The sequence below is a fragment of the Staurois parvus genome, unplaced genomic scaffold (assembly GCF_062004578.1).
Source record: "Staurois parvus isolate SC_StPar_1 unplaced genomic scaffold, SC_StPar_1.0 ptg000931l, whole genome shotgun sequence".
NCBI lineage: Eukaryota > Metazoa > Chordata > Amphibia > Anura > Ranidae > Staurois > Staurois parvus.
Genome location: NW_028318727.1, coordinates 1,717,761 through 1,741,927, shown reverse-complemented (window position 1 = coordinate 1,741,927; position 24,167 = coordinate 1,717,761). Strand labels below are relative to the sequence as shown.

The following is a 24,167-nucleotide window of genomic DNA, read 5'->3' as shown; positions in this document are numbered from 1 at the left end:
AGAGATAAATCATTCAGTTCATTAACCCCTTCCTGCCGGCGCCTCCCGGGTCTTTAAGAGTTTCAGACGCTGGGAGGTGGGTGGGGCGTGGTTTAGGGATCATCTGACCGCCGTGATGTGGACGGGAAAGAGCGGATCGGGACCTTTCCGTGAGTACCACACATGTGTACTGGGTGCTCGCAGGGCGCGCGCTCTCAGCACATATGTTTTTTGTAACGTGAACGCAAATGTGCGGCCGGCGTAAAGGGGTTAAAAAACATCCACATTCATTATGTATCGCCTGACGTTTGCTGGTGGTACATCTGAAATGCACAAAATAACAATTCGAGGATCTCTGCACTGGCCAGGAAGTGAAATGTATACAATGTATCCGTGTGAAAATGTCCTCCTCTGAGCTCAGGAATGGAAATACAATGTAACATTTCACCAGGAGATCATTTTTGTGAATGAAAGCACATTAGAATGTTTTCATAGTTTCACAGTATTGCTGTGTGCAATGTAAGCCTGAAAAAAAATAATTTTTGAAAAAAACAACCCCAAAAGTAACGCAAAATTTAAGTGCTAAATATCGCAAAACACAAATATTTAACGCTTTTGGTAAATAACGCGTGTTTTGTACTGGATTAAAAAAATAAATAAAAATACCGCATGAGTTATTTTAACCACTTCCAGTCGGGACGCTTTCCCCCCCTTCCAGTCCGGACTCTTTCCCCCCCTTCCAGTCCGGACTCTTTCCCCCCCTTCCAGTCCGGACTCTTTCCCCCCCTTCCAGTCCGGACTCTTTTCCCCCCCTTCCAGTCCGGACTCTTTTCCCCCCCCTTCCAGTCCGGACTCTTTTCCCCCCCCTTCCAGTCCGGACACTTTCCCCCCCCTTCCAGTCCGGACACTTTCCCCCCCTTCCAGTCCGGACACTTTCCCCCCCTTCCAGTCCGGAAACTTTCCCCCCCCCCTCCAGTCCGGAAACTTTCACCCCCTTCCAGTCCGGAAACTTTCACCCCCTTCCTGTCCAGGCCAATTTTCAGCTTTCAGCGCCATCACACATTGACAATTGCGCGGTCATGCAACACTGTACCCATATGAATTTTTTACCATTTTTTGAGACCGATAAAGCTTTATTTTGCTGGTATTTATTCACCGCTGGGATTTAAATTTGTTTTTGCTATATAAATGAAAAAGTCCAAAAATTTTGAAAAAAAAGTGTTTTTCTTATACAATTTTGCAAATAAATAATATTTCATCATAAATCTTGGCCAAAATTTACTCAGTTATCTTTTTAGTAAAAAAAGAGAACCCAAATTAGTTTATAACCAAAAATTATCATTTTTAAAAATTCTTTTTACATTTTTAGTTTATTTTTTATATTATTTTTATTTAATTTTTTTTACATACTGTCACCATGGTGACACTGTACTACTGTAAGGTGGGGGGTGATGAATATTTTTTTTTTTTTACACTGATTGCTTTTACAACCATAAAGGCTGTAAAAGCAATCATTTCTCCTCTCTGTGTGCATTCCTGCAGCCATTGAGAAATACTATGTGAGCTGTGATTGGTCACAGCTTGTCACATGGTACAAGGCTGTTGTGAATAGCCCTGTATCATGTGACCTCGGTGATCATTCACAGATTTCACACGAAGTAAGCAATGATGTCAGAAGTGACATCTTGCTTACTACTCTGCATGTGATCACTGATTGGCCAATCAGTGATCACATGATCAGGACCTCGCACAGAGGTCTCGTACGACGTTCAGTGTTCCACTGTGTGCGGAGGACACAGCGGGCACCAGATCGCGGTGCTGCACGCTCCCAGGGAGCGTGCACAAGCAGGGGGCAGTGAGGTAATTTATAAATGGCCACCCGCTCCTGCAATTAATGCAGTATTTATCTCTTAGTGAATTGACCCCATTGTCCTGTGTACATCGGGAGCTGTGCAACTGGTGCTATTATGATCAGGTGTGTTGCCATGTCTGTGATTTCATCATGGACAACAAGTTAGAACAAAGAGCAAACGTGAAATTCTGCGTGAAACCTGTACACTGCCAAGTTTCGTCACTGGTAATGATCCTTAACATGAATGACGGGTCTTCCATGGCACGCTGTGGGAGTTCTTGGCAGATTTCGACATGGTGCTCCTTCTGCTCCTGGATCAGCAGCCTGGGGAAGAACATGGGAGCTCTTTCTGTTTTTGTTCTCTGTCCATGATGAAAGAACCGACGTGGTAACGCACGTGGTCAGAATAGCACCAGTTGCACAGCTCCCGATGTACACAGGACGATGTCCTTTGTCACACTGACTTATGAAGGTCGATGTTCCCTGTGACTGTGCATGCAGCCTTGTACTGCCATCTGTTGGTGAGTTACAAAAGTAGTCTCAAAACTTTTTGTCACTGGTAATGATCCTTAACATGAATGACGGGGCATCCACGGCACCCTGTTGGAGTTCTTGGCAGACTTCGACGTGGTGTTCCTTCTGCTCCTGGATCAGCAGCCTGGGGATGAACTTGGCAACAACACGGCACATGTTCACATCACACGCGAGGATTTCCTGGACTGTTCTGTATGACACACCGACAATGGCAGCCGTGTTGTGGATTGTCCTCCGACGATCATCATGCACAAGTTGCTGAATGGTGTCGACGATTTCGCTGGTTGAGCTCGTTGAAGGTCCTCCTGATCTCTCGTCGTCTTCCAGGGATGTTCTTCCACTCTTGAAGCTCGCGTGCCGCTCAGAAGGACTCTTTGCAGCAAAGCCGTAAACTTGCTGAATCATGTCAAATGGCTCTGAGGCAGATATGCCCATTTTCACTCAGAATTTCACATTTGCTCTTTCTGTTGTTGTTCTAACTTGCTGTCCATGATGAAATAGCAGGCGTGGTAACGCACGTGGTCATTATAGCACCAGTTGCACAGCACCCGATGTACACTGACTTATGAAGGTCGGTGCTCCCTGTGCGTGCAGCCTTGTACTGCCATCTGTTGGTGAGTTACAAAACTAATCTCGAAACGTTTTGATACCACCTTGTAATATACCTAATAAACATGCAACGGGGACACCTATGTGCAAAAACATTGATTGTGATACATGTTGCATATCTCTGCACACGCAGGAGTAGGAGTAGTAATTCTCAGCCCATTATTCATGGGTGACTCTAAACTGATGACCTGGAGGGGCTTTTAAAGTGGAAAATATCGGAGACCAAAGTTTGCTACAATTTCCTGAGTGCGTGTCATTTTAAGCCTTGACATGTTTGGTGTCTATGTACTCGGCGCAACTTCATCTTTTATATCTTACTTAAAAAAAAGTGGGTAATGCTGTATATCGCAATTTTGTGCCCTGAATTAACTTTAGCGTATTTTTTGCTGAAATTTTGCATTTCATAAATCGTGTTAATATTGATTAGTCGGTACGTGTCACTTCTCATCACCCGTGTCCTCTCCTGCCCTTTCCGGGATTTCTGCATCCAAATTCTGCTCCAGTCATCTTTCTGCCGGTTCTGCTTCTAGTTTAGAGAGGAGAGAATTTCTACTTATATCAAGTTATTGAGAGCCGGTTCACAGTATAGAAATGCAGTCCAGATGTGTTCCAAAAGTGTTTTTGGCGCGTTCCGGTACATTGTTTTCCCCTCCTTTTTTTCTTCAGTTTAAATAGGGACATGTGCATTCCAGTGTGTGTATGTTGTGTTTTGTTTTTTTTTTTCTTTTTGGGGGGGGGGGTTGTGTGTGTTTTTGATGCATTCCAGTTCATTTTTTCCCCTCTTTTTCTTCAATTTAAATAGGGTTCCAGTGTGTTTTTGCGTTTTGGTGCTTTCCGGGGCATTTTTTTATGCATTTTACCACGTTCCAGTACAGTCCTGTGTAGAAACGGTGCATCCTGTTCTACTTTTTCTGCATTCAGAACGCACTGGAACTGCAAGCGCTGATGTGAACTATGACATTGACAACCATATCACCTACTTTCTGTGCTTTTTGGATGCAGAAAAAAAGCAACTGAAACACAGGGAGTGTGAACCGGCCCTAAAAGAAGAATGCTTTAGATTACATATGCTGCTAAAAATATGAAGGTACCCATTTGTTATTGTTGCCTGTAGTGAGTGAGAGCATGAAAACCTCTCTCAATAGGTTCGGTGGGGGCAGCATATATATCCTCAATGCTTTATGTCTTGTAGATCTTTAATTCAGCTTGCCTGGTTGTTTTAGCTGTATGAGCTTTCAGCAAAGGGGGTGAGACTTCTCCCGCCGCCTTAGGAGGAATAATATGACTGTAGTGCTCCTGGCTTTGTAAATCGTGTGTAAGACCTCAGTGGGTGATTCATCCACCCATGATCAGATCCACCATTGATCAGATCCACCATTGATCAGATCCATCCATGATCAGATCCACCATTGATCAGATCCACCATTGATCAGATCCACCATTGATCAGATCCACCATTGATCAGATCCACCATTGATCAGATCCACCATTGATCAGATCCACCCATGATCAGATCCATCATTGATCAGATCCAGCCATGATCAGATCCATCATTGATCAGATCCAGCCATGATCAGATCCAGCCATGATCAGATCCAGCCATGATCAGATCCAGCCATGATCAGATCCAGCCATGATCAGATCCATCATTGATCAGATCCACCATTGATCAGATCCACCATTGATCAGATCCACCCATGATCAGATCCACCCATGATCAGATCCACCCAGCCAGAATTAATGATCAGCTTAGATTGTAAGCTCCCAGGATCAGGGCCCTCCTAACCCTCTTGTATTGAACTGTATTGTTGCTGCATTGTCTCCCGTTATATTGTAAACTGTTGGCGCTATATAAATCCTGTACAGGGGCGGACTGACCATTTAGGCACTCGGGCAGTGCCCGAGGGCCCGGGGTCAGTAGGGGCCCTATGAAATACCCCTGGTACCTTTCATATGCTTTTGTGGGTGTGGTTTGAGTGTGGGCAAGGACACAGGGGCCCCATGATTTCCTATTGCCTAGGGGGCCCCATGAGTTGTCAGTCCAACCCTGATCCTGTATAATAATCATAATTTGCATAACTCCTTCCAAGCACCAGTCCACTGCTTGCATCAGGGCTGAGGGCTCTTGAGAGGCGTACCAAGGCTGTAATGATTTCAGAAATCTGTGTACAGCGCCCAGCTATCCCCTCCCATCAGTCAGCATTACATAGAGAAGCACAGAGACCCAGTGATGATGTCACTGGTTCTAAAAAGACAGTATGTCATTAAATCTTTATTTAGAATTTTGATGAGGCAGGAGGAACCAAGAAAAGCAAAATATCAGCAAATTAAACTTCCACTATAACATACGTGGTGTTTATATATATATATATATATATATATATATATATATATATATATATCTTCCATCACGGGTTCAGAAAGGAGCAACCTGACCTCCTGTCATTTAATGGAGATGAATGTCCTAATTAAATCTTTCCCAAAGCAAGCTCTGCAAAGTTCATGTTTGAGTTGGTGTAAAGGTCAGAGAAGGACGGCGGGGTAAAGCCAAAATCCTCAGTCTTGTGGCCTCCAAATGATCTCAGGCCTGTGTGGGCACAGAGCGAGCGTTCATTGATGGCGTCAGTCGGCGGGCGGGCTGCGATTATCCTCCAGCCGTCAGCTGAGAGCTCTGTATTGTAGATAAGAGTGCTGGAGGGCTTTTCTTTGGAAATAAAATCATGGTGAACGCCTTATTGGATTTATTATGGAATGTGTCTGGCAGGCTCTGTCACCTCTTTCACCCTGGAGGGACCCTTGAAATAATTGATAGGACATTAGGGGAGCCCCCGCTGATAACGATTCTATCTGAAGGTCAAGGTACATTAGTGTGATCGGCGAGCTGCAGAAAGTTAGAAATAAAAGAATATGGCATACGTATGAGAGTCGCACAGCAGATCAGTGGTCAGCACCCTCCTGCTCTGTACCCTAGAAACCTGTTTTATTTAATAGTCATAAAGTGAAAGATTGGTGATAATAATGAACAGAAGATACAAAGTGTACAGAAATGCCAATTCACATTCAGTCAGTAGGAGACAAGTCCCTTACATTGGTGGTCAGTGGAGGAATGTTGTCTTACATTTGTGGTCCGTAGGAGAGGAGCCCCTTAAATTGGTGGTCAGTAGATGAGAGCTCTTTACATTGGTGGTCAGGAGGTGAGAGCTCTTTACATTGGTGGTCAGGAGGTGAGAGCTCTTTACATTGGTGGTCAGGAGGTGAGAGCTCTTTACATTGGTGGTCAGGAAGTGAGAGCTCTTTTCATTGGTGGTCAGGAGGTGAGAGCTATTTACATTGGTGGTCAAGAGGTGAGAGCTCTTTACTTTGGTGGTCAATGGAGGAATGTTGTCTTACATTTGTGGTCCGTAAGAGAGGAGCCTCTTAAATTGGTGGTCAGTACATGATAGCCCTTTACATTGGTGGTCAGGAGGTGAGAGCTCTTTAGGATGGTCAGGAGGTGAGAGCCCTTTAGATTAGTGGTCAGTAGATGGGAGCCCTTTACATTGATGGTCAGTAGATGAGAGCCCTTTACATTGGTGGTCAGGAGGTGAGAGCTCTTTACGTTGGTGGTCAGGAGGTGAGAGCCCTTTAGATTAGTGGTCAGTAGATGAGAGCCCTTTAGATTAGTGGTCAGTAGATGAGAGCCCTTTAGATTAGTGGTCAGTAGATGAGAGCCCTTTACATTGGTGGTCAGTAGATGAGAGCCCTTTACATTGGTGGTCAGTAGATGAGAGCCCTTTACATTGGTGGTCAGTAGATGAGAGCCCTTTACATTGGTGGTCAGTAGATGAGAGCCCTTTGCATTGGTGGTCAGTAGATGAGAGCCCTTTACATTGGTGGTTAGGAGGTGAGAGCCCTTTACATTGGTGGTCAGGAAGTGAGAGTACTTTACATTGGTGGTCAGGAAGTGACTGCCACTTTACATTGGTGGTCAGGAAGTGAGAGCCCTTTTACATTGGTGGTCAGGAAGTGAGAGCCCTTTTACATTGGTGGTCAGGAGGTGAGAGCCCTTTATATTGGTGGTCAGGAGGTGAGAGCCCTTTATATTGGTGGTCAGTCACATTACTTACCTGTAATGAAGGATGTTCCATGTCATGCAGGCTGCTGGATTCTGTAGTAATCTTCACTGCAGGGATGCCCTGTCCTCTTCCTGACTGAAATTTTAGTCCTGGGAGGGGGGTTAACAACTTCAAGTGTTTGGGGGATGAAGTGCACTAAAGATGATGTGCTGGGGTCCCACTGCCTTCTGACCCCCCCCCCCATTTAGAGAAATTATTTTAATTATTATTCACATGATCTGTGAATGGGTGAGAGAATCATGTGACTGCTCAAATTCTCCCCCATTCACATCATCCTGTTACAAGAAGTGAATTCAATGAAAGAACATTTCCCCATGGATGAGAGTGTGAGAGGGACGGGTCTCCCATCAGATCATCTTTACTGCAGCTCAGCCTGAATGCTGTTAACCCCCTCAGCACCAGAAGTTCAGAGGCAGGAAGAGGACGGGCCATCCTTGCAGAGAAGATTTATATAGAATCCAGTAGACTGCACGATATGGGACATCCTTTGTTACATATAATATCACTTTTAACCGATCTTTAGCTAAAGTGGGGCTGAGGACACAGGGATGACCTCCATCAGCAGGCTGGGGATGGTCCTTCATCATGCTGTGCTGCTTTTGCAGTGGACGTTCCGCACCTGGCTATGTGCCTGTCAGAGGTACCTGGATCATAAGACTGGTTGAACAGCATTGAAATTCTGTTGGCAGGCAAGACAGTTCACATCCTGTACACATACTTGAATGTAGCTTTAAATAAGCCCCTTCATGACGTGGTATTTGGTTAGCGAGGCTTCTTATGGGATGGCTGGTGGCCCCCTGCACAGTGCACTTTTGTATTGGTCTACTAGGAGTTGGGGATAAGTGGAATAGCTCCTTTTTGCTGCTCTGATCCCTTTGGATTATATGCAGTTTAAAGAGTTGTAGAGAATCCTATTATCAGTAACAGGATTACTGTATATCACTCTCAGGGACCGGCTCAGGAAATGAGATTGTGGAAGGCAGAGGAGAGCGTGCTGGAAAAGCACCACCATGCTGATCCTCATTCCTGCTTCCCTTGTAGAGGTTCACAGCCGGCGCTGGAGCTGTACATGGGATTGCTTCTCCTTCACAAAATCCTATTTGGACTCCCGAAGTGCAGGCACAATGTAACAGAACAAAGTGTTTTTACAGACCGCTTCAAGCAGAACATTGTATTAATAGATCCCAACTGTTCCTCGTTTGGAACCAAATCCCTTGGTCCACCTTTGCTTCCCATTTGTCCCTTTTTTTGGGCTCTGAAATGGGGCATATTTGACACCTAGGGCTGAGCTATACAACATTTTTTGCAATAATAAAATAGATCAAAATACAATAATTACCAGAAAAGAAAGCTATGAAAATTGTAGTGCTTCCTCACATTAGTGGTCAGTGGAGACATGGCTCCTTACATTGGTGGTCAGTGTAACGCCCATGCAATTTGGTGGTGAGTGATGTGTCCATTAATATGGTGGTCAGGTGAGAGGAGCCCCCCTAGGTCAGTGAGAAGAATGCTCCCTGCATTTGTGGTTATTGGGTAGAATGTTCCCTACATTGGTGGTCAGTGAGAAGAATGTCCCTTACATTGGTGATCAGTGGGAAGAATGCTCCTTACAATGGTGGTCAGTGGGAAGAATGTCCCTTACATTGGAGGTCAGTGGGAAGAATGCTCCTTACATTGGTGCTCAGTGGGAAGAATGCTTCTTACATTGGTGGTCAGTGGGAAGAATGGCCCTTACATTGGTGGTCATTGGAAAGCATGCCCCTTACATTTGTGGTCAGTCGGAAGAATGCTCCTTACATTGGTGGTCAGTGGGAAGAATGCCCCTTACATTGGTGGTCCGTGGGAAAAATGCCCCTTACATTGGTGGTCCGTGGGAAGAATGCCCCTTTCATTGGTGGTCATTGGGAAGAATGCCCCTTTCATTGGTGGTCATTGGGAAGAATGCCCCTTTCATTGGTGGTCATTGGGAAGAATGCCCCTTACATTGGTGGTCAGTGGGAAGAATGCCCCTTACATTGGTGGTCAGTGGGAAGAATGCCCCTTACATTGGTGGTCAGTGGGAAGAATGCCCCTTACATTGGTGGTCAGTGGGAAGAATGCCCCTTACATTGGTGGTCAGTAGGAAGAATGCTCCTTACATTGGTGGTCAGTGGGAAGAATGCCCCTTTATGCCGAATAAACACTTAGATTTTTTTTTTATTCAGCCCACGGACTGAACAAGAGAAATCTACTGATTCTTTCGTCTGTGCTAAACAATGTAGATGGAGGAATCTCCCCTGCTGGCTACTGTATTGTAACAGCCAGCAGCATCAGAATACTTGGACATTGCAAACAACAAAACATTTCCCAGTATACATACCAGCTAGTCTGCAACGAAACCGAACTGACCATGTTAAAGGGCACACTGGACATCCAGAATACTTGAACAGTGTCCTAATAAATATATATATATATTAGAAAAAATCAAATATAACATAAAAAAAAAAATATTTGTGTGTGTGTGTATATATATATATATATATAATTTTTTTTTTTTGTTATGTTATATTTTATTTTTTCTATTTTATTATATATATATATTATTATTATTATTATTATTTTTTTGCTTTGCACCTCTGAAAATAACTTTTAGAATGCCCTGAACTGACAATTTAGTGACTGGATTTACATCTACCACAGTGTCACGTTGAGACCTGTTCAAGAGACAGATATATGGGTCCAGGTTTCTAGACATTATAACAGTGTGATGTTTGGATCTACAGACAATCGGGAGAGATTTACTAAAATGTTTGCACTCAGAATCTGGTGCAGCTTTGCATAGTAACCAATCCGCTTCTAACTTCAGCTTGTTCAATGAAGCTTTGACCATAACACCTGGCAGCTGATTGGTTTCTATGCAGAGCTGCACCAGATTCTGTGTGCTCCAGTCTTAGTAAGGCAGCTTTCACAATGATCCGGTTTCCTTCTGCTTTTGTGTTTGAGCAAAAAAAAAAAAGCAGAAGAAAAACATGTGACCGTGTAATCCTATGGTACTCTTCAAACTGATTTGTTGTGGGCCGAGTCCTTTTTTTTTTTTTGATAAATCCTGTTTGCTACATTTTTGGTGTGATTGAAAAACTGCACCAAAAAAGTCACCTCTTCATTGAAATCAATGGAAAACGCATCAGAAACGCACCCGCATTGCATTATCTGTTTGGTTTTTGAGTCACATGTCCTGTAAAAAACGCGCGGTAAAAACACAGCAAAAACCGCATATTCGTATTTGCTGTGGATTAGTGTGAAAGTGGCCTTAATCCACCCCAGTAGGTCTTCGCCTGTCTGCATTATGTCCTCGTAAAGCATACCGAGCCGTCATCCCTCAACCGTGCATTGGCTGACGCATTGTTTCTGCTATCTTGGCATAAGGCTGTATAGTGGGAAGCCGAGGGGTTAATTACGCTGCAGGTATTTCTAAATGAGGCAGCGTGGCGTGCTGCGGGTGATTAAAGTGCAGCAAAGGTCTATTGGCAGCACTGCGCAGTGCGCTGCGTCTGTACTCTGTAGATATATTGTCACTGCAGAGCGGCTGTCGGCTGCAATAATCTGGGTGCTGCTGGGAATTCTAGGCTCCAGACGGATCTGAGGATTGGAGTGCTGAACCTATGGCTGCGTGTCTGAGGCTGGGAGAATCGTGATTTAAGGACACAGAATTCATGTAATGAATTCATCTAATGAAATGGAATTGCCCAACTCTGTTTTGTCATTGTTCAGAGCAGGGGCGGACTGACCATTTAGAAACTTGGGCACTGCCCGAGGGCCCGGGGTCTGTACGGGGCCCCATGAGATGCCCCTGGTACCTTTTTCATAGGCTTTTTTGAGTTTGGGCAAGGACACAGGGGCCCCATGATCCCCTATTGCCCGGGGGCCCCATGAGTTGTCAGTCCGCCCCTGGTTCAGAGATTAGGAAAGATTAGAATTTAAAGCGGAGTTCCACCCAAAAGGGGAAGTTCTGCTTTAAAGATTAGTTCCCCAATCCCCATTAAGGATTGGCACCTTTGGGGGGAAGGGGGGACGGGTACCGGAATTTGACAGGTACCCACTCCCACTTCCACTGCGATCGCCTAGGCAATCAGAAATGGAAGTCGTCCTCCTATTCTCCCTCCCCAAAGTCTTGTAGGACACGTGACAGGTCCCAGAAGACTACAGGACCATTCGTGAAGCGCAGCGCTACTCATTTGTATTTAAATCTGCTAGTATATTTAATACTCCACTGACCCCTACAATGTAAGGGCATTGTTCTTACTGACCAATGTAAGGGCCATTCTTCCCACTGACCACCAATGTAAGGGACGTTCTTCCCACTGACCCCCCAATGTAAGGGACATTCTTCCCACTGACCCCCAATGTAAGGGACATTCTTCCCACTGACCCCCAATGTAAGGGACATTCTTCCCACTGACCACCAATGTAAGGGACGTTCTTCCCACTGACCACCAATGTAAGGGACGTTCTTCCCACTGACCACCAATGTAAGGGACGTTCTTCCCACTGACCACCAATGTAAGGGACGTTCTTCCCACTGACCACCAATGTAAGGGACGTTCTTCCCACTGACCACCAATGTAAGGGACGTTCTTCCCACGGACCACCAATGTAAGGAACATTCTTCCCACTGACCCCCAATGTAAGGGACATTCTTCCCACTGATCACCAATGTAAGGGACATTCTTCCCACTGACCACCAATGTAAGGGACATTCTTCCCACTGACCACCAATGTAAGGGACATTCTTCCCACTGACCACCAATGTAAGGGACATTCTTCCCACTGACCACCAATGTAAGGGACGTTCTTCCCACTGACCCCCAATGTAAGGGACGTTCTTCCCACTGACCCCCAATGTAAGGGACGTTCTTCCCACGGACCACCAATGTAAGGGACGTTCTTCCCACGGACCACCAATGTAAGGGACGTTCTTCCCACGGACCACCAATGTAAGGAACATTCTTCCCACTGACCCCCAATGTAAGGGGCGTTCTTCCCACTGATCACCAATGTAAGGGACGTTCTTCCCACTGACCACAAATGTAAGGGACGTTCTTCCCACTGACCCCCAATGTAAGGGGCGTTCTTCCCACTGACCCCCAATGTAAGGGGCGTTCTTCCCACTGACCCCCAATGTAAGGGGCGTTCTTCCCACTGACCCCCAATGTAAGGGGCGTTCTTCCCACTGACCCCCAATGTAAGGGGCGTTCTTCCCACTGACCCCCAATGTAAGGGGCGTTCTTCCCACTGACCCCCAATGTAAGGGGCGTTCTTCCCACTGACCCCCAATGTAAGGGACGTTCTTCCCACTGACCACCAATGTAAGGGACGTTCTTCCCACTGATCCCCCAATGTAAGGGACATTCTTCCCACTGATCACCAATGTAAGGGGCATTCTTCCCACTGATCCCCCAATGTAAGGGACATTCTTCCCACTGACCCCCAATGTAAGGGACATTCTTCCCACTGACCCCCAATGTAAGGGACATTCTTCCCACTGATCACCAATGTAAGGGACATTCTTCCCACTGATCACCAATGTAAGGGACATTCTTCCCACTGATCACCAATGTAAGGGACATTCTTCCCGCTGATCACCAATGTAAGGGACATTCTTCCCACTGATCTCCAATGTAAGGGCGTTGTTCTCACTTGTCACCATGCAAATGTACTGTGAGCTGCACATATCCTGTGTGAACTGGCATTTGGCTTCAGTTTGTTAGTGTATTTAAATCTGCTAGTATATCTAATACTCCCCTCCCCAAGACTGACAATGCTGCTGTCTAAATGTGCTCCCTCATCCAGAGTAGGGGCACTCTAATACAGGAGGTGTGTTACTGGCCAGATCACCATGTAAAAACTGAGGGGGAAAAGCCGAAGAAAAGAAAACAAATGCAGCCACCACATCTAATGATTGGTAAGCTGCATTATTACATTTTGTGTTTATTACCACTTTTTAAAGAGGAACTTTGGTCCTGTATTTAAAAAAAATTGAAAGTCAGCAGCTACACATGTAGCTGCTGACTTTTAGCAGACACTTGCCAGTCTAGGAGTCCAGCACTGTTTTCGCTGGAACCGATCCTTCACCATGCTTTGGATCCCTGGTGCTGCCATCATGGATGCAGCTGGAACTTCCTGATGTCTCACAGCTGGCCCACCAATGCACATGCATGAGATCATGTGGTCCCGCAGCCTCCTGGGGCCTGTGATATGTCCCAGGAGGTAGCAGGTAGGCCAAGCTGATGTAATTATTGTCTAGGTCAGTGTTCCTCAACCTTTTTTCAGTCAAGTCACCCTTTGAAATTATGAACAGTCCCGAGGCACCCTTTAAAATGATGGACAGTCCCGGGGCACCCTTTAAAATGATGGACAGTCCCAGGGCACCCTTTAAAATTCTGGACAGTCCCGGGGCACCCTTTAAAATTCTGGACAGTCCTGGGGCACCCTTTAAAATTCTGGACAGTCCCGAGGCGCCCTTTAAAATTCTGGACAGTCCCGAGGCGCCCTTTAAAATTCTGGACAGTCCCGAGGCGCCCTTTAAAATTCTGGACAGTCCCGAGGCGCCCTTTAAAATTCTGGACAGTCCCGTGGCGCCCTTTAAAATTCTGGACAGTCTCGGGGCGCCCTTTAAAATTCTGGACAGTCTCGGGGCGCCCTTTAAAATTCTGGACAGTCTCGGGGCGCCCTTTAAAATTCTGGACAGTCCCGGGGCGCCCTTTAAAATTCTGGACAGTCCCGGGGCGCCCTTTAAAATTCTGAACAGTCCCCGGGCGCCCTTTAAAATTCTGAACAGTCCCGGGGCGCCCTTTAAAATTGTGGACAGTCCCGGGGCGCCCTTTAAAATTGTGGACAGTCCCGGGGCGCCCTTTAAAATTGTGGACAGTCCCGGGGCGCCCTTTAAAATTGTGGACAGTCCCGAGGCGCCCTTTAAAATTGTGGACAGTCCCGAGGCGCCCTTTAAAATTGTGGACAGTCCCGAGGCGCCCTTTAAAATTGTGGACAGTCCCGAGGCGCCCTTTAAAATTGTGGACAGTCCCGAGGCGCCCTTTAAAATTGTGGACAGTCCCGAGGCGCCCTTTAAAATTGTGGACAGTCCCGAGGCGCCCTTTAAAATTGTGGACAGTCCCGAGGCGCCCTTTAAAATTGTGGACAGTCCCGAGGCGCCCTTTAAAATTGTGGACAGTCCCGAGGCGCCCTTTAAAATTGTGGACAGTCCCGAGGCACCCCGTTCTAAAATGTGAAACTATTCTAATAGTTTTATATAACGCAGCAACATCCACACATGTAGGACACCCAACATTAGAGGTGATTTATTCTTCCAAAGCAAATACACTTCTGCACACTGGTACTGACTAGTATGCCCATGTTTCCCTTCTCCTTCAGTTTTTCTCCATCCCTGAGCTAATGTGACCCCAGCACTGATGGAGAGAGGGGGAGGGTCAAACAAGGATGCTGTGCAGGCAACCAACATCCTCCTTATCAGCTGATGTCATTGGTTGTCAGGACGCCGGCGGCTAGAAGGTTGTAATGGCGTACAATGAAAACCTGTGACTTTGTGTAACTAAAAGGCGGGCGTGTTCCACCCGCTGGCTTGAATACAAATTTTGGGAACTTTTTAGACTTTTTTTATTTTGAAGGCACCCCCTGAAGCAACCTCAAGGCACCCCAGGGTGCCTGGGCCCCCTGGCGGAGGAAAGCTGGTCTAGGCAAAAAATGCTAAAATAAGTGCAGGTGCCTGTCTGAAAAGGTGAAACCCATCAATTTTGTGGTTTTGCGAGGGAGTGCAGAAATGTTTGCCTGTTTTGGTTCAGTGCCTTGCCAGAGGAGATCATGAATCAGCATGGTAGCCAGGCAGCTAGTATTTCCGGTTAGACCGGCCAGCCATGGCAATCGTCCATCTATAGTGGGGCTCAGCTTTTACATGAAATGTTGGGGTTTGGATTCACCTCCAGCTACCTCTGTCAGGGTCTGCTGACCACATTGACATGCTTTTCATTGAAGGTCATTTTTGTTTATACATTTTTTTTTTTCATCTTATAAAGATTTGTGGCAGCTTTACTGCTGTCGGGTTTTTGGGATTATTTTTCTATGACTGGAGCTGGATCATATGCTCAGGTTTGTGACAGATTTCATTTGAGGTAGATCTTATTCAAATCCCTTTTAATCTCATTAGCAGGTTCATGGAAAAGATGTTTTTATTCAGCAGCTTTCATTGAGGGGCCATTTATATTTCATTTTCAACGTAACATGTTTAATATGCGCTACTGCGTTGTGGTGCCGTTCATTGTCAATGGCATCTCAACGCACTAAGGAGATACACCTGCCTTGCTGGGCTCCACACCACATGTGTCAGACACAGGGGCCAAATCCAGTCCACACCACATGTGTCAGGCACAAGGTCCAGGGGCCAAATCCAGTCCACACCACATGTGTCAGGCACAAGGTCCAGGGGCCAAATCCAGTCCACACCACATGTGTCAGGCACAAGGTCCAGGGGCCAAATCCAGTCCACACCACATGTGTCAGGCACAAGGTTCAGGGGCCAAATCCAGTCCACACCACATGTGTCAGGCACAAGGTCCAGGGGCCAAATCCAGTCCACATCACATGTGTCAGGCACAAGGTCCAGGGGCCAAATCCAGTCCACACCACATGTGTCAGGCACAAGGTCCAGGGGCCAAATCCAGTCCACACCACATGTGTCAGGCACAAGGTCCAGGGGCCAAATCCAGTCCACACCACAAGTGTCAGACACAAGGTTCAGGGGCCAAATCCAGTCCACACCACATGTGTCAGGCACAAGGTCCAGGGGCCAAATCCAGTCCACACCACATGTGTCAGGCACAAGGTTCAGGGGCCAAATCCAGTCCACACCACATGTGTCAGGCACAAGGTCCAGGGGCCAAATCCAGTCCACATCACATGTGTCAGGCACAAGGTCCAGGGGCCAAATCCAATCCACACCACATGTGTCAGGCACAAGGTCCAGGGGCTAAATCCAGTCCACACCACATGTGTCAGACACAAGGTCCAGGGGCCAAATCCAGTCCACATCACATGTGTCAGACACAAGGTCCAGGGGCCAAATCCAGTCCACACCACATGTGTCAGACACAAGGTCCAGGGGCCAAATCCAGTCCACACCACATGTGTCAGACACAAGGTCCAGGGGCCAAATCCAGTCCACACCACATGTGTCAGGCACAAGGTTCAGGGGCCAAATCCAGTCCACACCACATGTGTCAGGCACAAGGTTCAGGGGCCAAATCCAGTCCACACCACATGTGTCAGGCACAAGATCCAGGGGCCAAATCCAATCCACACCACATGTGTCAGGCACAAGGTCCAGGGGCTAAATCCAGTCCACACCACATGTGTCAGACCCAAGGTCCAGGGGCCAAATCCAGTCCACACCACATGTGTCAGACACAAGGTCCAGGGGCCAAATCCAGTCCACACCACATGTGTCAGACACAAGGTCCAGGGGCCAAATCCAGTCCACATCACATGTGTCAGGCACAAGGTCCAGGGGCCAAATCCAGTCCACACCACAAGTGTCAGGCACAAGGTTCAGGGGCCAAATCCAGTCCACACCACATGTGTCAGGCACAAGGTCCAGGGGCCAAATCCAGTCCACACCACATGTGTCAGGCACAAGGTTCAGGGGCCAAATCCAGTCCACACCACATGTGTCAGGCACAAGGTCCAGGGGCCAAATCCAGTCCACATCACATGTGTCAGGCACAAGGTCCAGGGGCCAAATCCAATCCACACCACATGTGTCAGGCACAAGGTCCAGGGGCTAAATCCAGTCCACACCACATGTGTCAGACACAAGGTCCAGGGGCCAAATCCAGTCCACATCACATGTGTCAGGCACAAGGTTCAGGGGCCAAATCCAGTCCACACCACATGTGTCAGGCACAAGGTCCAGGGGCCAAATCCAGTCCACACCACATGTGTCAGGCACAAGGTCCAGGGGCCAAATCCAATCCACACCACATGTGTCAGGCACAAGGTCCAGGGGCCAAATCCAATCCACACCACATGTGTCAGGCACAAGGTCCAGGGGCCAAATCCAATCCACACCACATGTGTCAGGCACAAGGTCCAGGGGCCAAATCCAGTCCACACCACATGTGTCAGACACAAGGTCCAGGGGCCAAATCCAGTCCACACCACATGTGTCAGACACAAGGTCCAGGGGCCAAATCCAGTCCACACCACATGTGTCAGGCACAAGGTTCAGGGGCCAAATCCAGTCCACACCACATGTGTCAGGCACAAGGTTCAGGGGCCAAATCCAGTCCACACCACATGTGTCAGGCACAAGATCCAGGGGCCAAATCCAATCCACACCACATGTGTCAGGCACAAGGTCCAGGGGCTAAATCCAGTCCACACCACATGTGTCAGGCACAAGGTCCAGGGGCCAAATCCAGTCCACACCACATGTGTCAGACACAAGGTCCAGGGGCCAAATCCAGTCCACACCACATGTGTCAGACACAAGGTCCAGTGGCCAAATCCAGTCCACACCACATGTGTCAGACACAAGGTCCAGGGGCCAAATCCAGTCCACACCACATGTGATACAGGAGCCAAAAAACCCCGCCCCAGTCTGACATTACATTGTTTACACTGATCATAGGTGCAGCTTATCGGTGCAGCCTCAGCAGTGCCCATCAGTGCAGCCTCAGCAGTGCCCATCAGTGCAGCCTCAGCAGTGCCCATCAGTGCAGCCTTACCAGTGCCCATCAATGCAGATTCATTAGTGTCCATCAATGCAGCATATATATTTTTTTCAAAATTTTCTGTCTATTGTTTATTTAGCCAAAATTTAAAAACCTGATGGTAATCAAATACCACTAAAAGAAAGCTCTATTTGTTTGGAAAAAAATGATAAAAAGTTCATTTGGGTACAGTGTTGCATGACCGCACAATTGCCATTCAAATTGTGACCGTGCTGAAAGCTGAAACTTGTCCTGGGCAGGAAGGGGGTGAAAGTGTCCGGTATTGAGTTGGTTAAGGAAAAATATGGTAATTGTTTATGATACTAATGCAGGCCATACATGGGTCAAATTCCGTCCAAAAATCGAAAACGTTGTTCGCTCGGTAATCCGATGGTGCCATCAATAATTCAGAAAATCGGCCGACCAAGTCATAAAGTTCACCCCATATAACAGGCGAAACTTCTGTTCTTTACAGGTCACGGCTCATGCACATATTCTTTTCGGAAAAACCATCGTACGATTTGACCATCGTTGAGTCGAAAATCGGTCGTTTTTCACACATTTTCCAACATGCCCGATCACCGAAAAGGGGAGGAACCACGAAAATCGGCCGTTGCCATTGACCCCAATAACAGAGTGAAAATCGTCCGATGCCATTGACCCCAATAACAGAGTGAAAATCGGCCGATTATTCTTAGGCCCGATTTTCGGACAAAAAAACGGTCGAATTTCGACCCATGTATGGCCGGCATTAGTTCTTTAGCAAACTAGATGTAATTCAACATTGGTTCAGATCCACTGTAACCAGTCATTATTTTGCGTGTTTTAATTATTTGTGGTCCCTGTACCTCGGGGGTGTGTCAGGGGTGTGGCCTTTGCCTACATGCTCTGCACTAAAAAGCCCCCTCTACCTCATCTCACAGTGGATTGGTGATACCTCCTGGGATTTCTCCTAGACTGAGGTCATTTCAGGAGACTTGCTCTCTGCTGCACATCTCTCCGCATCCATCTGTCCTTTTCTGGCTAAAAGAAAAAAAAATCCCTCTGTTTTATGATTGACAGCTGCACTTTGCAGGAGGTGCCGCAGCAGCTTGGCCTTTTACCAGGCAGAGCCGCTTTCGGTCAAGTCTTGACAACGTAGGCTGGATTAGATTGAGCGATACTGATGACTCGATCTTCGGATCATCGGCGCTCATTTGTCTTTGCAGTCAGGAAAGTGCCAGCCAGCCATCCGGCTCTTTAAGGTCCCGTCACTCTTTGCTGACACCATCAGGATTTCCGGGAAGATTGGAGCTCGCCGTTCTCATTCCATGTCATTTGTTCTGCGGTGTCGCGGTGGTTTCTGCTGAGCTGAGCCTGACCTCTCTAATTCAATAAAACAATCCTACAGTCTGACCGGAAGAGTTGAAGGATTTTCATTTTCTTGTACCCGATCGGTTGAGTTTTCATGGCATTTACACAGTTAAAGCAGTTTTCTTTGCAATCTGTGATATAAAGTTCTGTATCCAAAATGATATCTATAATAAATTGTGATATATTACCCTATCTATTGACACTTAAAAAGTCCTACTTTCACCCTTGAAAGTCCAAAATCATAAATAATAAACCTTTCTAGTGTCAGTGAAAATATTTATATATTTTAATATATAAAAAATATATATTTTTAACATATAAAAAAAGTCCAAAAATTTATTTAATATATATTTTTAATATATAAAAAAAGTCCAAAAATTAATTTAATATATACAAAATATATATTTTTAATATATAAAAAAAAGTCCAAAAATGTATTTAATATATAAAAAATATATATTTTTAATATATAAAAAAAAGTCCAAAAATTAATTTAATATATATTTTTAATATATAAAAAAAGTCCAAAAATGAATTTAATATATAAAAAATATATATTTTTAATATATAAAAAAAGTCCAAAAATTAATTTAATATATATTTTTAATATATAAAAAAAAGTCCAAAAATTTATTTAATATATAAAAAATATATATTTTTAATATATAAAAAAAAGTCCAAAAATTTATTTAATATATATTTTTAATATATAAAAAAAAGTCCAAAAATGAATTTAATATATAAAAAATATATATTTTTAATATATAAAAAAAGTCCAAAAATTTATTTAATATATATTTTTAATATATAAAAAAAAGTCCAAAAATTTATTTAATATATAAAAAATATATATTTTTAATATATAAAAAAAAGTCCAAAAATTAATTTAATATATATTTTTAATATATAAAAAAAAGTCCAAAAATGAAATTAATATATAAAAAATATATATTTTTAATATATAAAAAAAAAAGTCCAAAAATTTCAAACATGAATTTAAATTCTATTTGACACGAGATAAGGGCCTTAATTTGGACATGGGATTCCTCAATCATTATTCGACAATTTTATGACTCTCTCTGTCATTGTTGTTCTCCCCCCCCCCCCCCCCCCCCCAGTTTTTGCTTTTGCTTTGCTGTATCTTATCTCTAGTTTAACCCTAGGCTTGTGTTTCTTTCTGCTTTTTTTGGGGTTTTTTTTTTTTTTGTTTTTTTCTCTCTCATCTCCAACTTCTAACATTCTGCTAAAACATTGTAATAGTACTGCTCGGACCCTGAAGAAGGGGACGTTCCCCGAAAGCTAGACCTCAAAATTGTATGTTGGTGCAAATAAAAAAAAGTATCACGGACAGTAATGAATTGTTTCTGTTGCAAATGCATTAATATGGCTACAATCACCTCAATTGTTTGAAATTTTTGGACTTTTTTTTTACATATATTTTCACTGACACTAGAAAGGTTTATTATTTATAGTTTTGTTTGTAAACTATGTACAGCTCAGGGGTCTCCAGACTTTTCAGTACGAGGGCCACATTGTATGTTTTACATTTGCAAGCCAGAAAAAAAAATCTGTTTTGAAAGGGCTCGTTCACACTGGTGTTGGTCTCTGACGAGTGATCCGTTTTCGGATTGCTCTTCAGAGAGTGTTTGAAAGGCAGTTAACTCCTTGAATCCCGGACTAGTGTGCCGCAACCACATACGCCGTTGAGGGGTACTTGCGGAATTGCCCCGTTCACTTTAATGGGCCATGTTCACAGGTGTCATGCGACACGGGGTACCATTCAAACCATCACAGCAGTGGCATGGCTGCACTCCTGGCTCTGTATCTAAAGGGGTAGCAGTTGGAAGGCTGTAAGAGCATGGCTCATCTGCAGGGTTTCACTCCCCCCCCCCCCCCCCCAATCTCTTATGTGAATGAGCCCTAAATGAGCAAATCAAATTTAAATGAATACGTTTTACTTAACTTTTATGATTTAGAGCAAAATAGAAAAACTTTAATAAAACAAAACAGAAAAGGAATCAAAATAATTGTGAGCCCATCAGGACCCCCTTACACCGTGGTCTCCGTCAGAGACCCCCTTACACCGTGGTCTCCGTCAGAGACCCCCTTACACCGTGGTCTCCGTCAGAGACCCCCTTACACCGTGGTCTCCGTCAGAGACCCCCTTACACCGTGGTCTCCGTCAGAGACCCCCTTACACCGTGGTCTCCTTCAGGGCCCCCTTACATCAGAATCCCCCTTTGTTGTATGATGGGGATACCTATGTACAGTAGAGTCCCCCTTACATCAGATTTCCCCTTTATATCAGAGTCCTCCTTAGAGCCTGCTTACATCAGAATCCCCATCAAAGTCCCCTTTATTTAAGAGTTCTCTTTTTACATCATAGTCCCTATCAGAGTCCCCCTTACATCAGATTTCCCCTATACATAAGAGTCCCCCTTACATTAGAATCTCCCTTTACATCAGAGCCCCCCTTAGAGGCTCCTTACATTAAAGTCCCCCTTTTAAATCAGAGTCCCCTTTACATCACAGTCCTCCTTAAAGCCCACTTACATCAGAGTCTCCATCAAAGTCCCATTTATAAGGGTCCCCTTCTTACATCTAAGTCGCTATCAGAGTCCTCCCTTACATTAGAGTCCTCATCAAAGTCCCCTTTATATAGGAGTCCCCTTCTTACATAAAAGTCCCTCTCAGAGTCCTGCGTTACAGCAGAGCCCCTCTTACATCAGAAGGCCAGACAAAATCTTGCAGCAGGCCTGATTTGGCCCGCGGACCGTAGTATAGAGACCCTGTTGTAGCTTATTGATTCTCTGGTGACATCACTGTGACAAGAGGTAAGTACCGGCTGTAGATGCCAGCACAGCAGCTTCTATATCTGCAGAGAAGTCTGGCAGTGAGACTTCTGCGATGGTGTTCCCAGCTCCGCCTTCCTTCCTTTTTGTTGTCTGACTTTTGTCACCTAACTAGTGACACAGGACAGCATCACCTTAGCTTGCTTCCAAAGGTCCACCTCCTCATTTTTTGTGTGATGGCTGTGGAGGCGCTGGATTAGAATGTTGGTGAAGGGCAGTCTTGGAAAGATGCCCTGCCAACATGAAGAGTGAGAGTCTGGAGGTAAGTCGCTTCAGAGGTGTGGAGTTCCTACTACACAATGGAGCCATCTGCTGCCTTCTTCTGCACCAGTAGATCAGCTTATGATGTTTAAATGTAACTTCTATCTCCTTTCATGTCTTCCACAGAGAAAGCCACAGATGGCTCCCTTCAGAGCGAGGACTGGACGCTAAACATGGAGATCTGTGACATCATCAACGAGACAGAAGAAGGGTGGGTAAAGCAAGGAAAATCGCATTTTCCATAATCAAGGGCATAGTGCTGTGAAAACTAAAGTGAACCTGTCAGCTATTTACCATTTTTAACCACTTCCCTACTGGGCCACTCCTGACACTTCTCACATACATGTGAAAAGCTACATTTTTTTTTTGCTAGAAAATTACTCAGAACCCTCAAACATTATATATTACAATTTTTTGGGGAAAAAATGCTCTTGCATGAATGTTATTGCACAGAAACTGTATATAATATCCAATATTTTGGAAAAATGATGATGTTACACCGAGTAAATAGATACCTAACATATCACGCTTTAAAACTACTTATGCCCGTGGAATGGCGCCCAACTACGGTACTTAAAATTCTCCATAGGCAACGCTTTAAACGTCTTTACAGGTGACCAGTTAAGAGTAAGGCTGGCCATACATTATACAATTATCTGGAGATTTTTGGTTTATATTTACCAAAAACCATATAATAGGAGGACAAACCTAAGCAACACTTTCGGTTGTATCCAATTAGGCGGGCCCTTGCACTACACAGTTGAAGGTAAATCTAAAGGAAATTGGGCAGAAAATTGGAAGATAATTGTATAATGTATGGCCAGCCTTACAGAGGAAGTCTGACACTAGATAGTGTAGGATCCTTTAACCACTTCCCGACCCCACTTTCCTCCGGACACAGTGAAACACCGATCGTCGGACGGGACTTCTGTACGAGGTCCAGATCATGTGATCACTGATTGGCCAATCAGTGATCACATGCAAAGTAGTAAGCAAGATGTCACTTGTGACATCATTGCTTACTACGTGTGAAATCTGTGAATGATCACAGAGGTCACATGGTACAGGGCTATTCACAACAGCCTTGTACCATGTGACAAGCTGTGACCAATCACAGCTCAGTCAGTACTTCTCAATGAGTGCATGAATGCAGACAGAGAGAAAGAGAAATGATTGCTTTTACATCCTATATGGGTGTAAAAGCAATGTGTAAAAAAAAAAAAAAATCTTCATCACCCCCCACAAGTAGTACAGTGTCACCATGGTGACACTGTACTGCTAGGGTGACAGTATGTAAAAAAAAAAATAAAAAATAATAATATAAAAAAATAAAATAAAAATGTTTAAAAATTATAATTTTTGTTATAAACTAATTTGGATTTTTTTTTTTACTAAAAAGATAACGGAATACATTTTGGCAAAGATTTATGATGAAATATTATTTGTTTGCAAAATTTTATAAAAAAAACACTTTTTTTCAAAATTTTTGGACTTTTTCATTTACATAGCAAAAAAAATAAAAATCCCAGCAGTGAATAAATACCACCAAAATAAAGCCTTATCTGTTTCAAAAGAATGGTAAAAAATTCATTTGGGTACAGTGTTGCATGACCGCGTAATTGTCATTCAAAGCGTGATAGCGCTGAAAGCTGAAAATTGCCCTGGACAGGAAGGGGGTAAAAGTGTCCGGTCTTGAAGTGGTTAAACATGTGAAATGTGCGCCCCTATGTGCTCATGTTTAAAGGATCCTACACTGTCATATGTTTTCTCCGGAGGTATTCTTTATGAAGATGCATTCAAAGGATCAGTTTTTTAGCAGATTCTAATGTGGAATGAGATTTAAAGTTATGTACAA

At 44.7% G+C, this 24,167-nt stretch overlaps 1 protein-coding gene across 7 annotated transcripts in view; it reads left to right on the top strand.

Moving 5' to 3' along the window:
• The window catches only part of TOM1L2 (target of myb1 like 2 membrane trafficking protein), a 108,417-nt gene that overhangs the window by 5,310 nt on the left and 78,940 nt on the right, over positions 1–24,167 (top strand). For all 7 annotated transcript variants that reach the window (XM_089656741.1, XM_089656740.1, XM_089656739.1 and 4 more), the window contains exon 2: positions 22,439–22,523. In XM_089656741.1, coding sequence (XP_089512867.1) covers positions 22,439–22,523 — 85 coding nt within the window. The remainder of the gene's footprint in view (positions 1–22,438; positions 22,524–24,167) is intronic.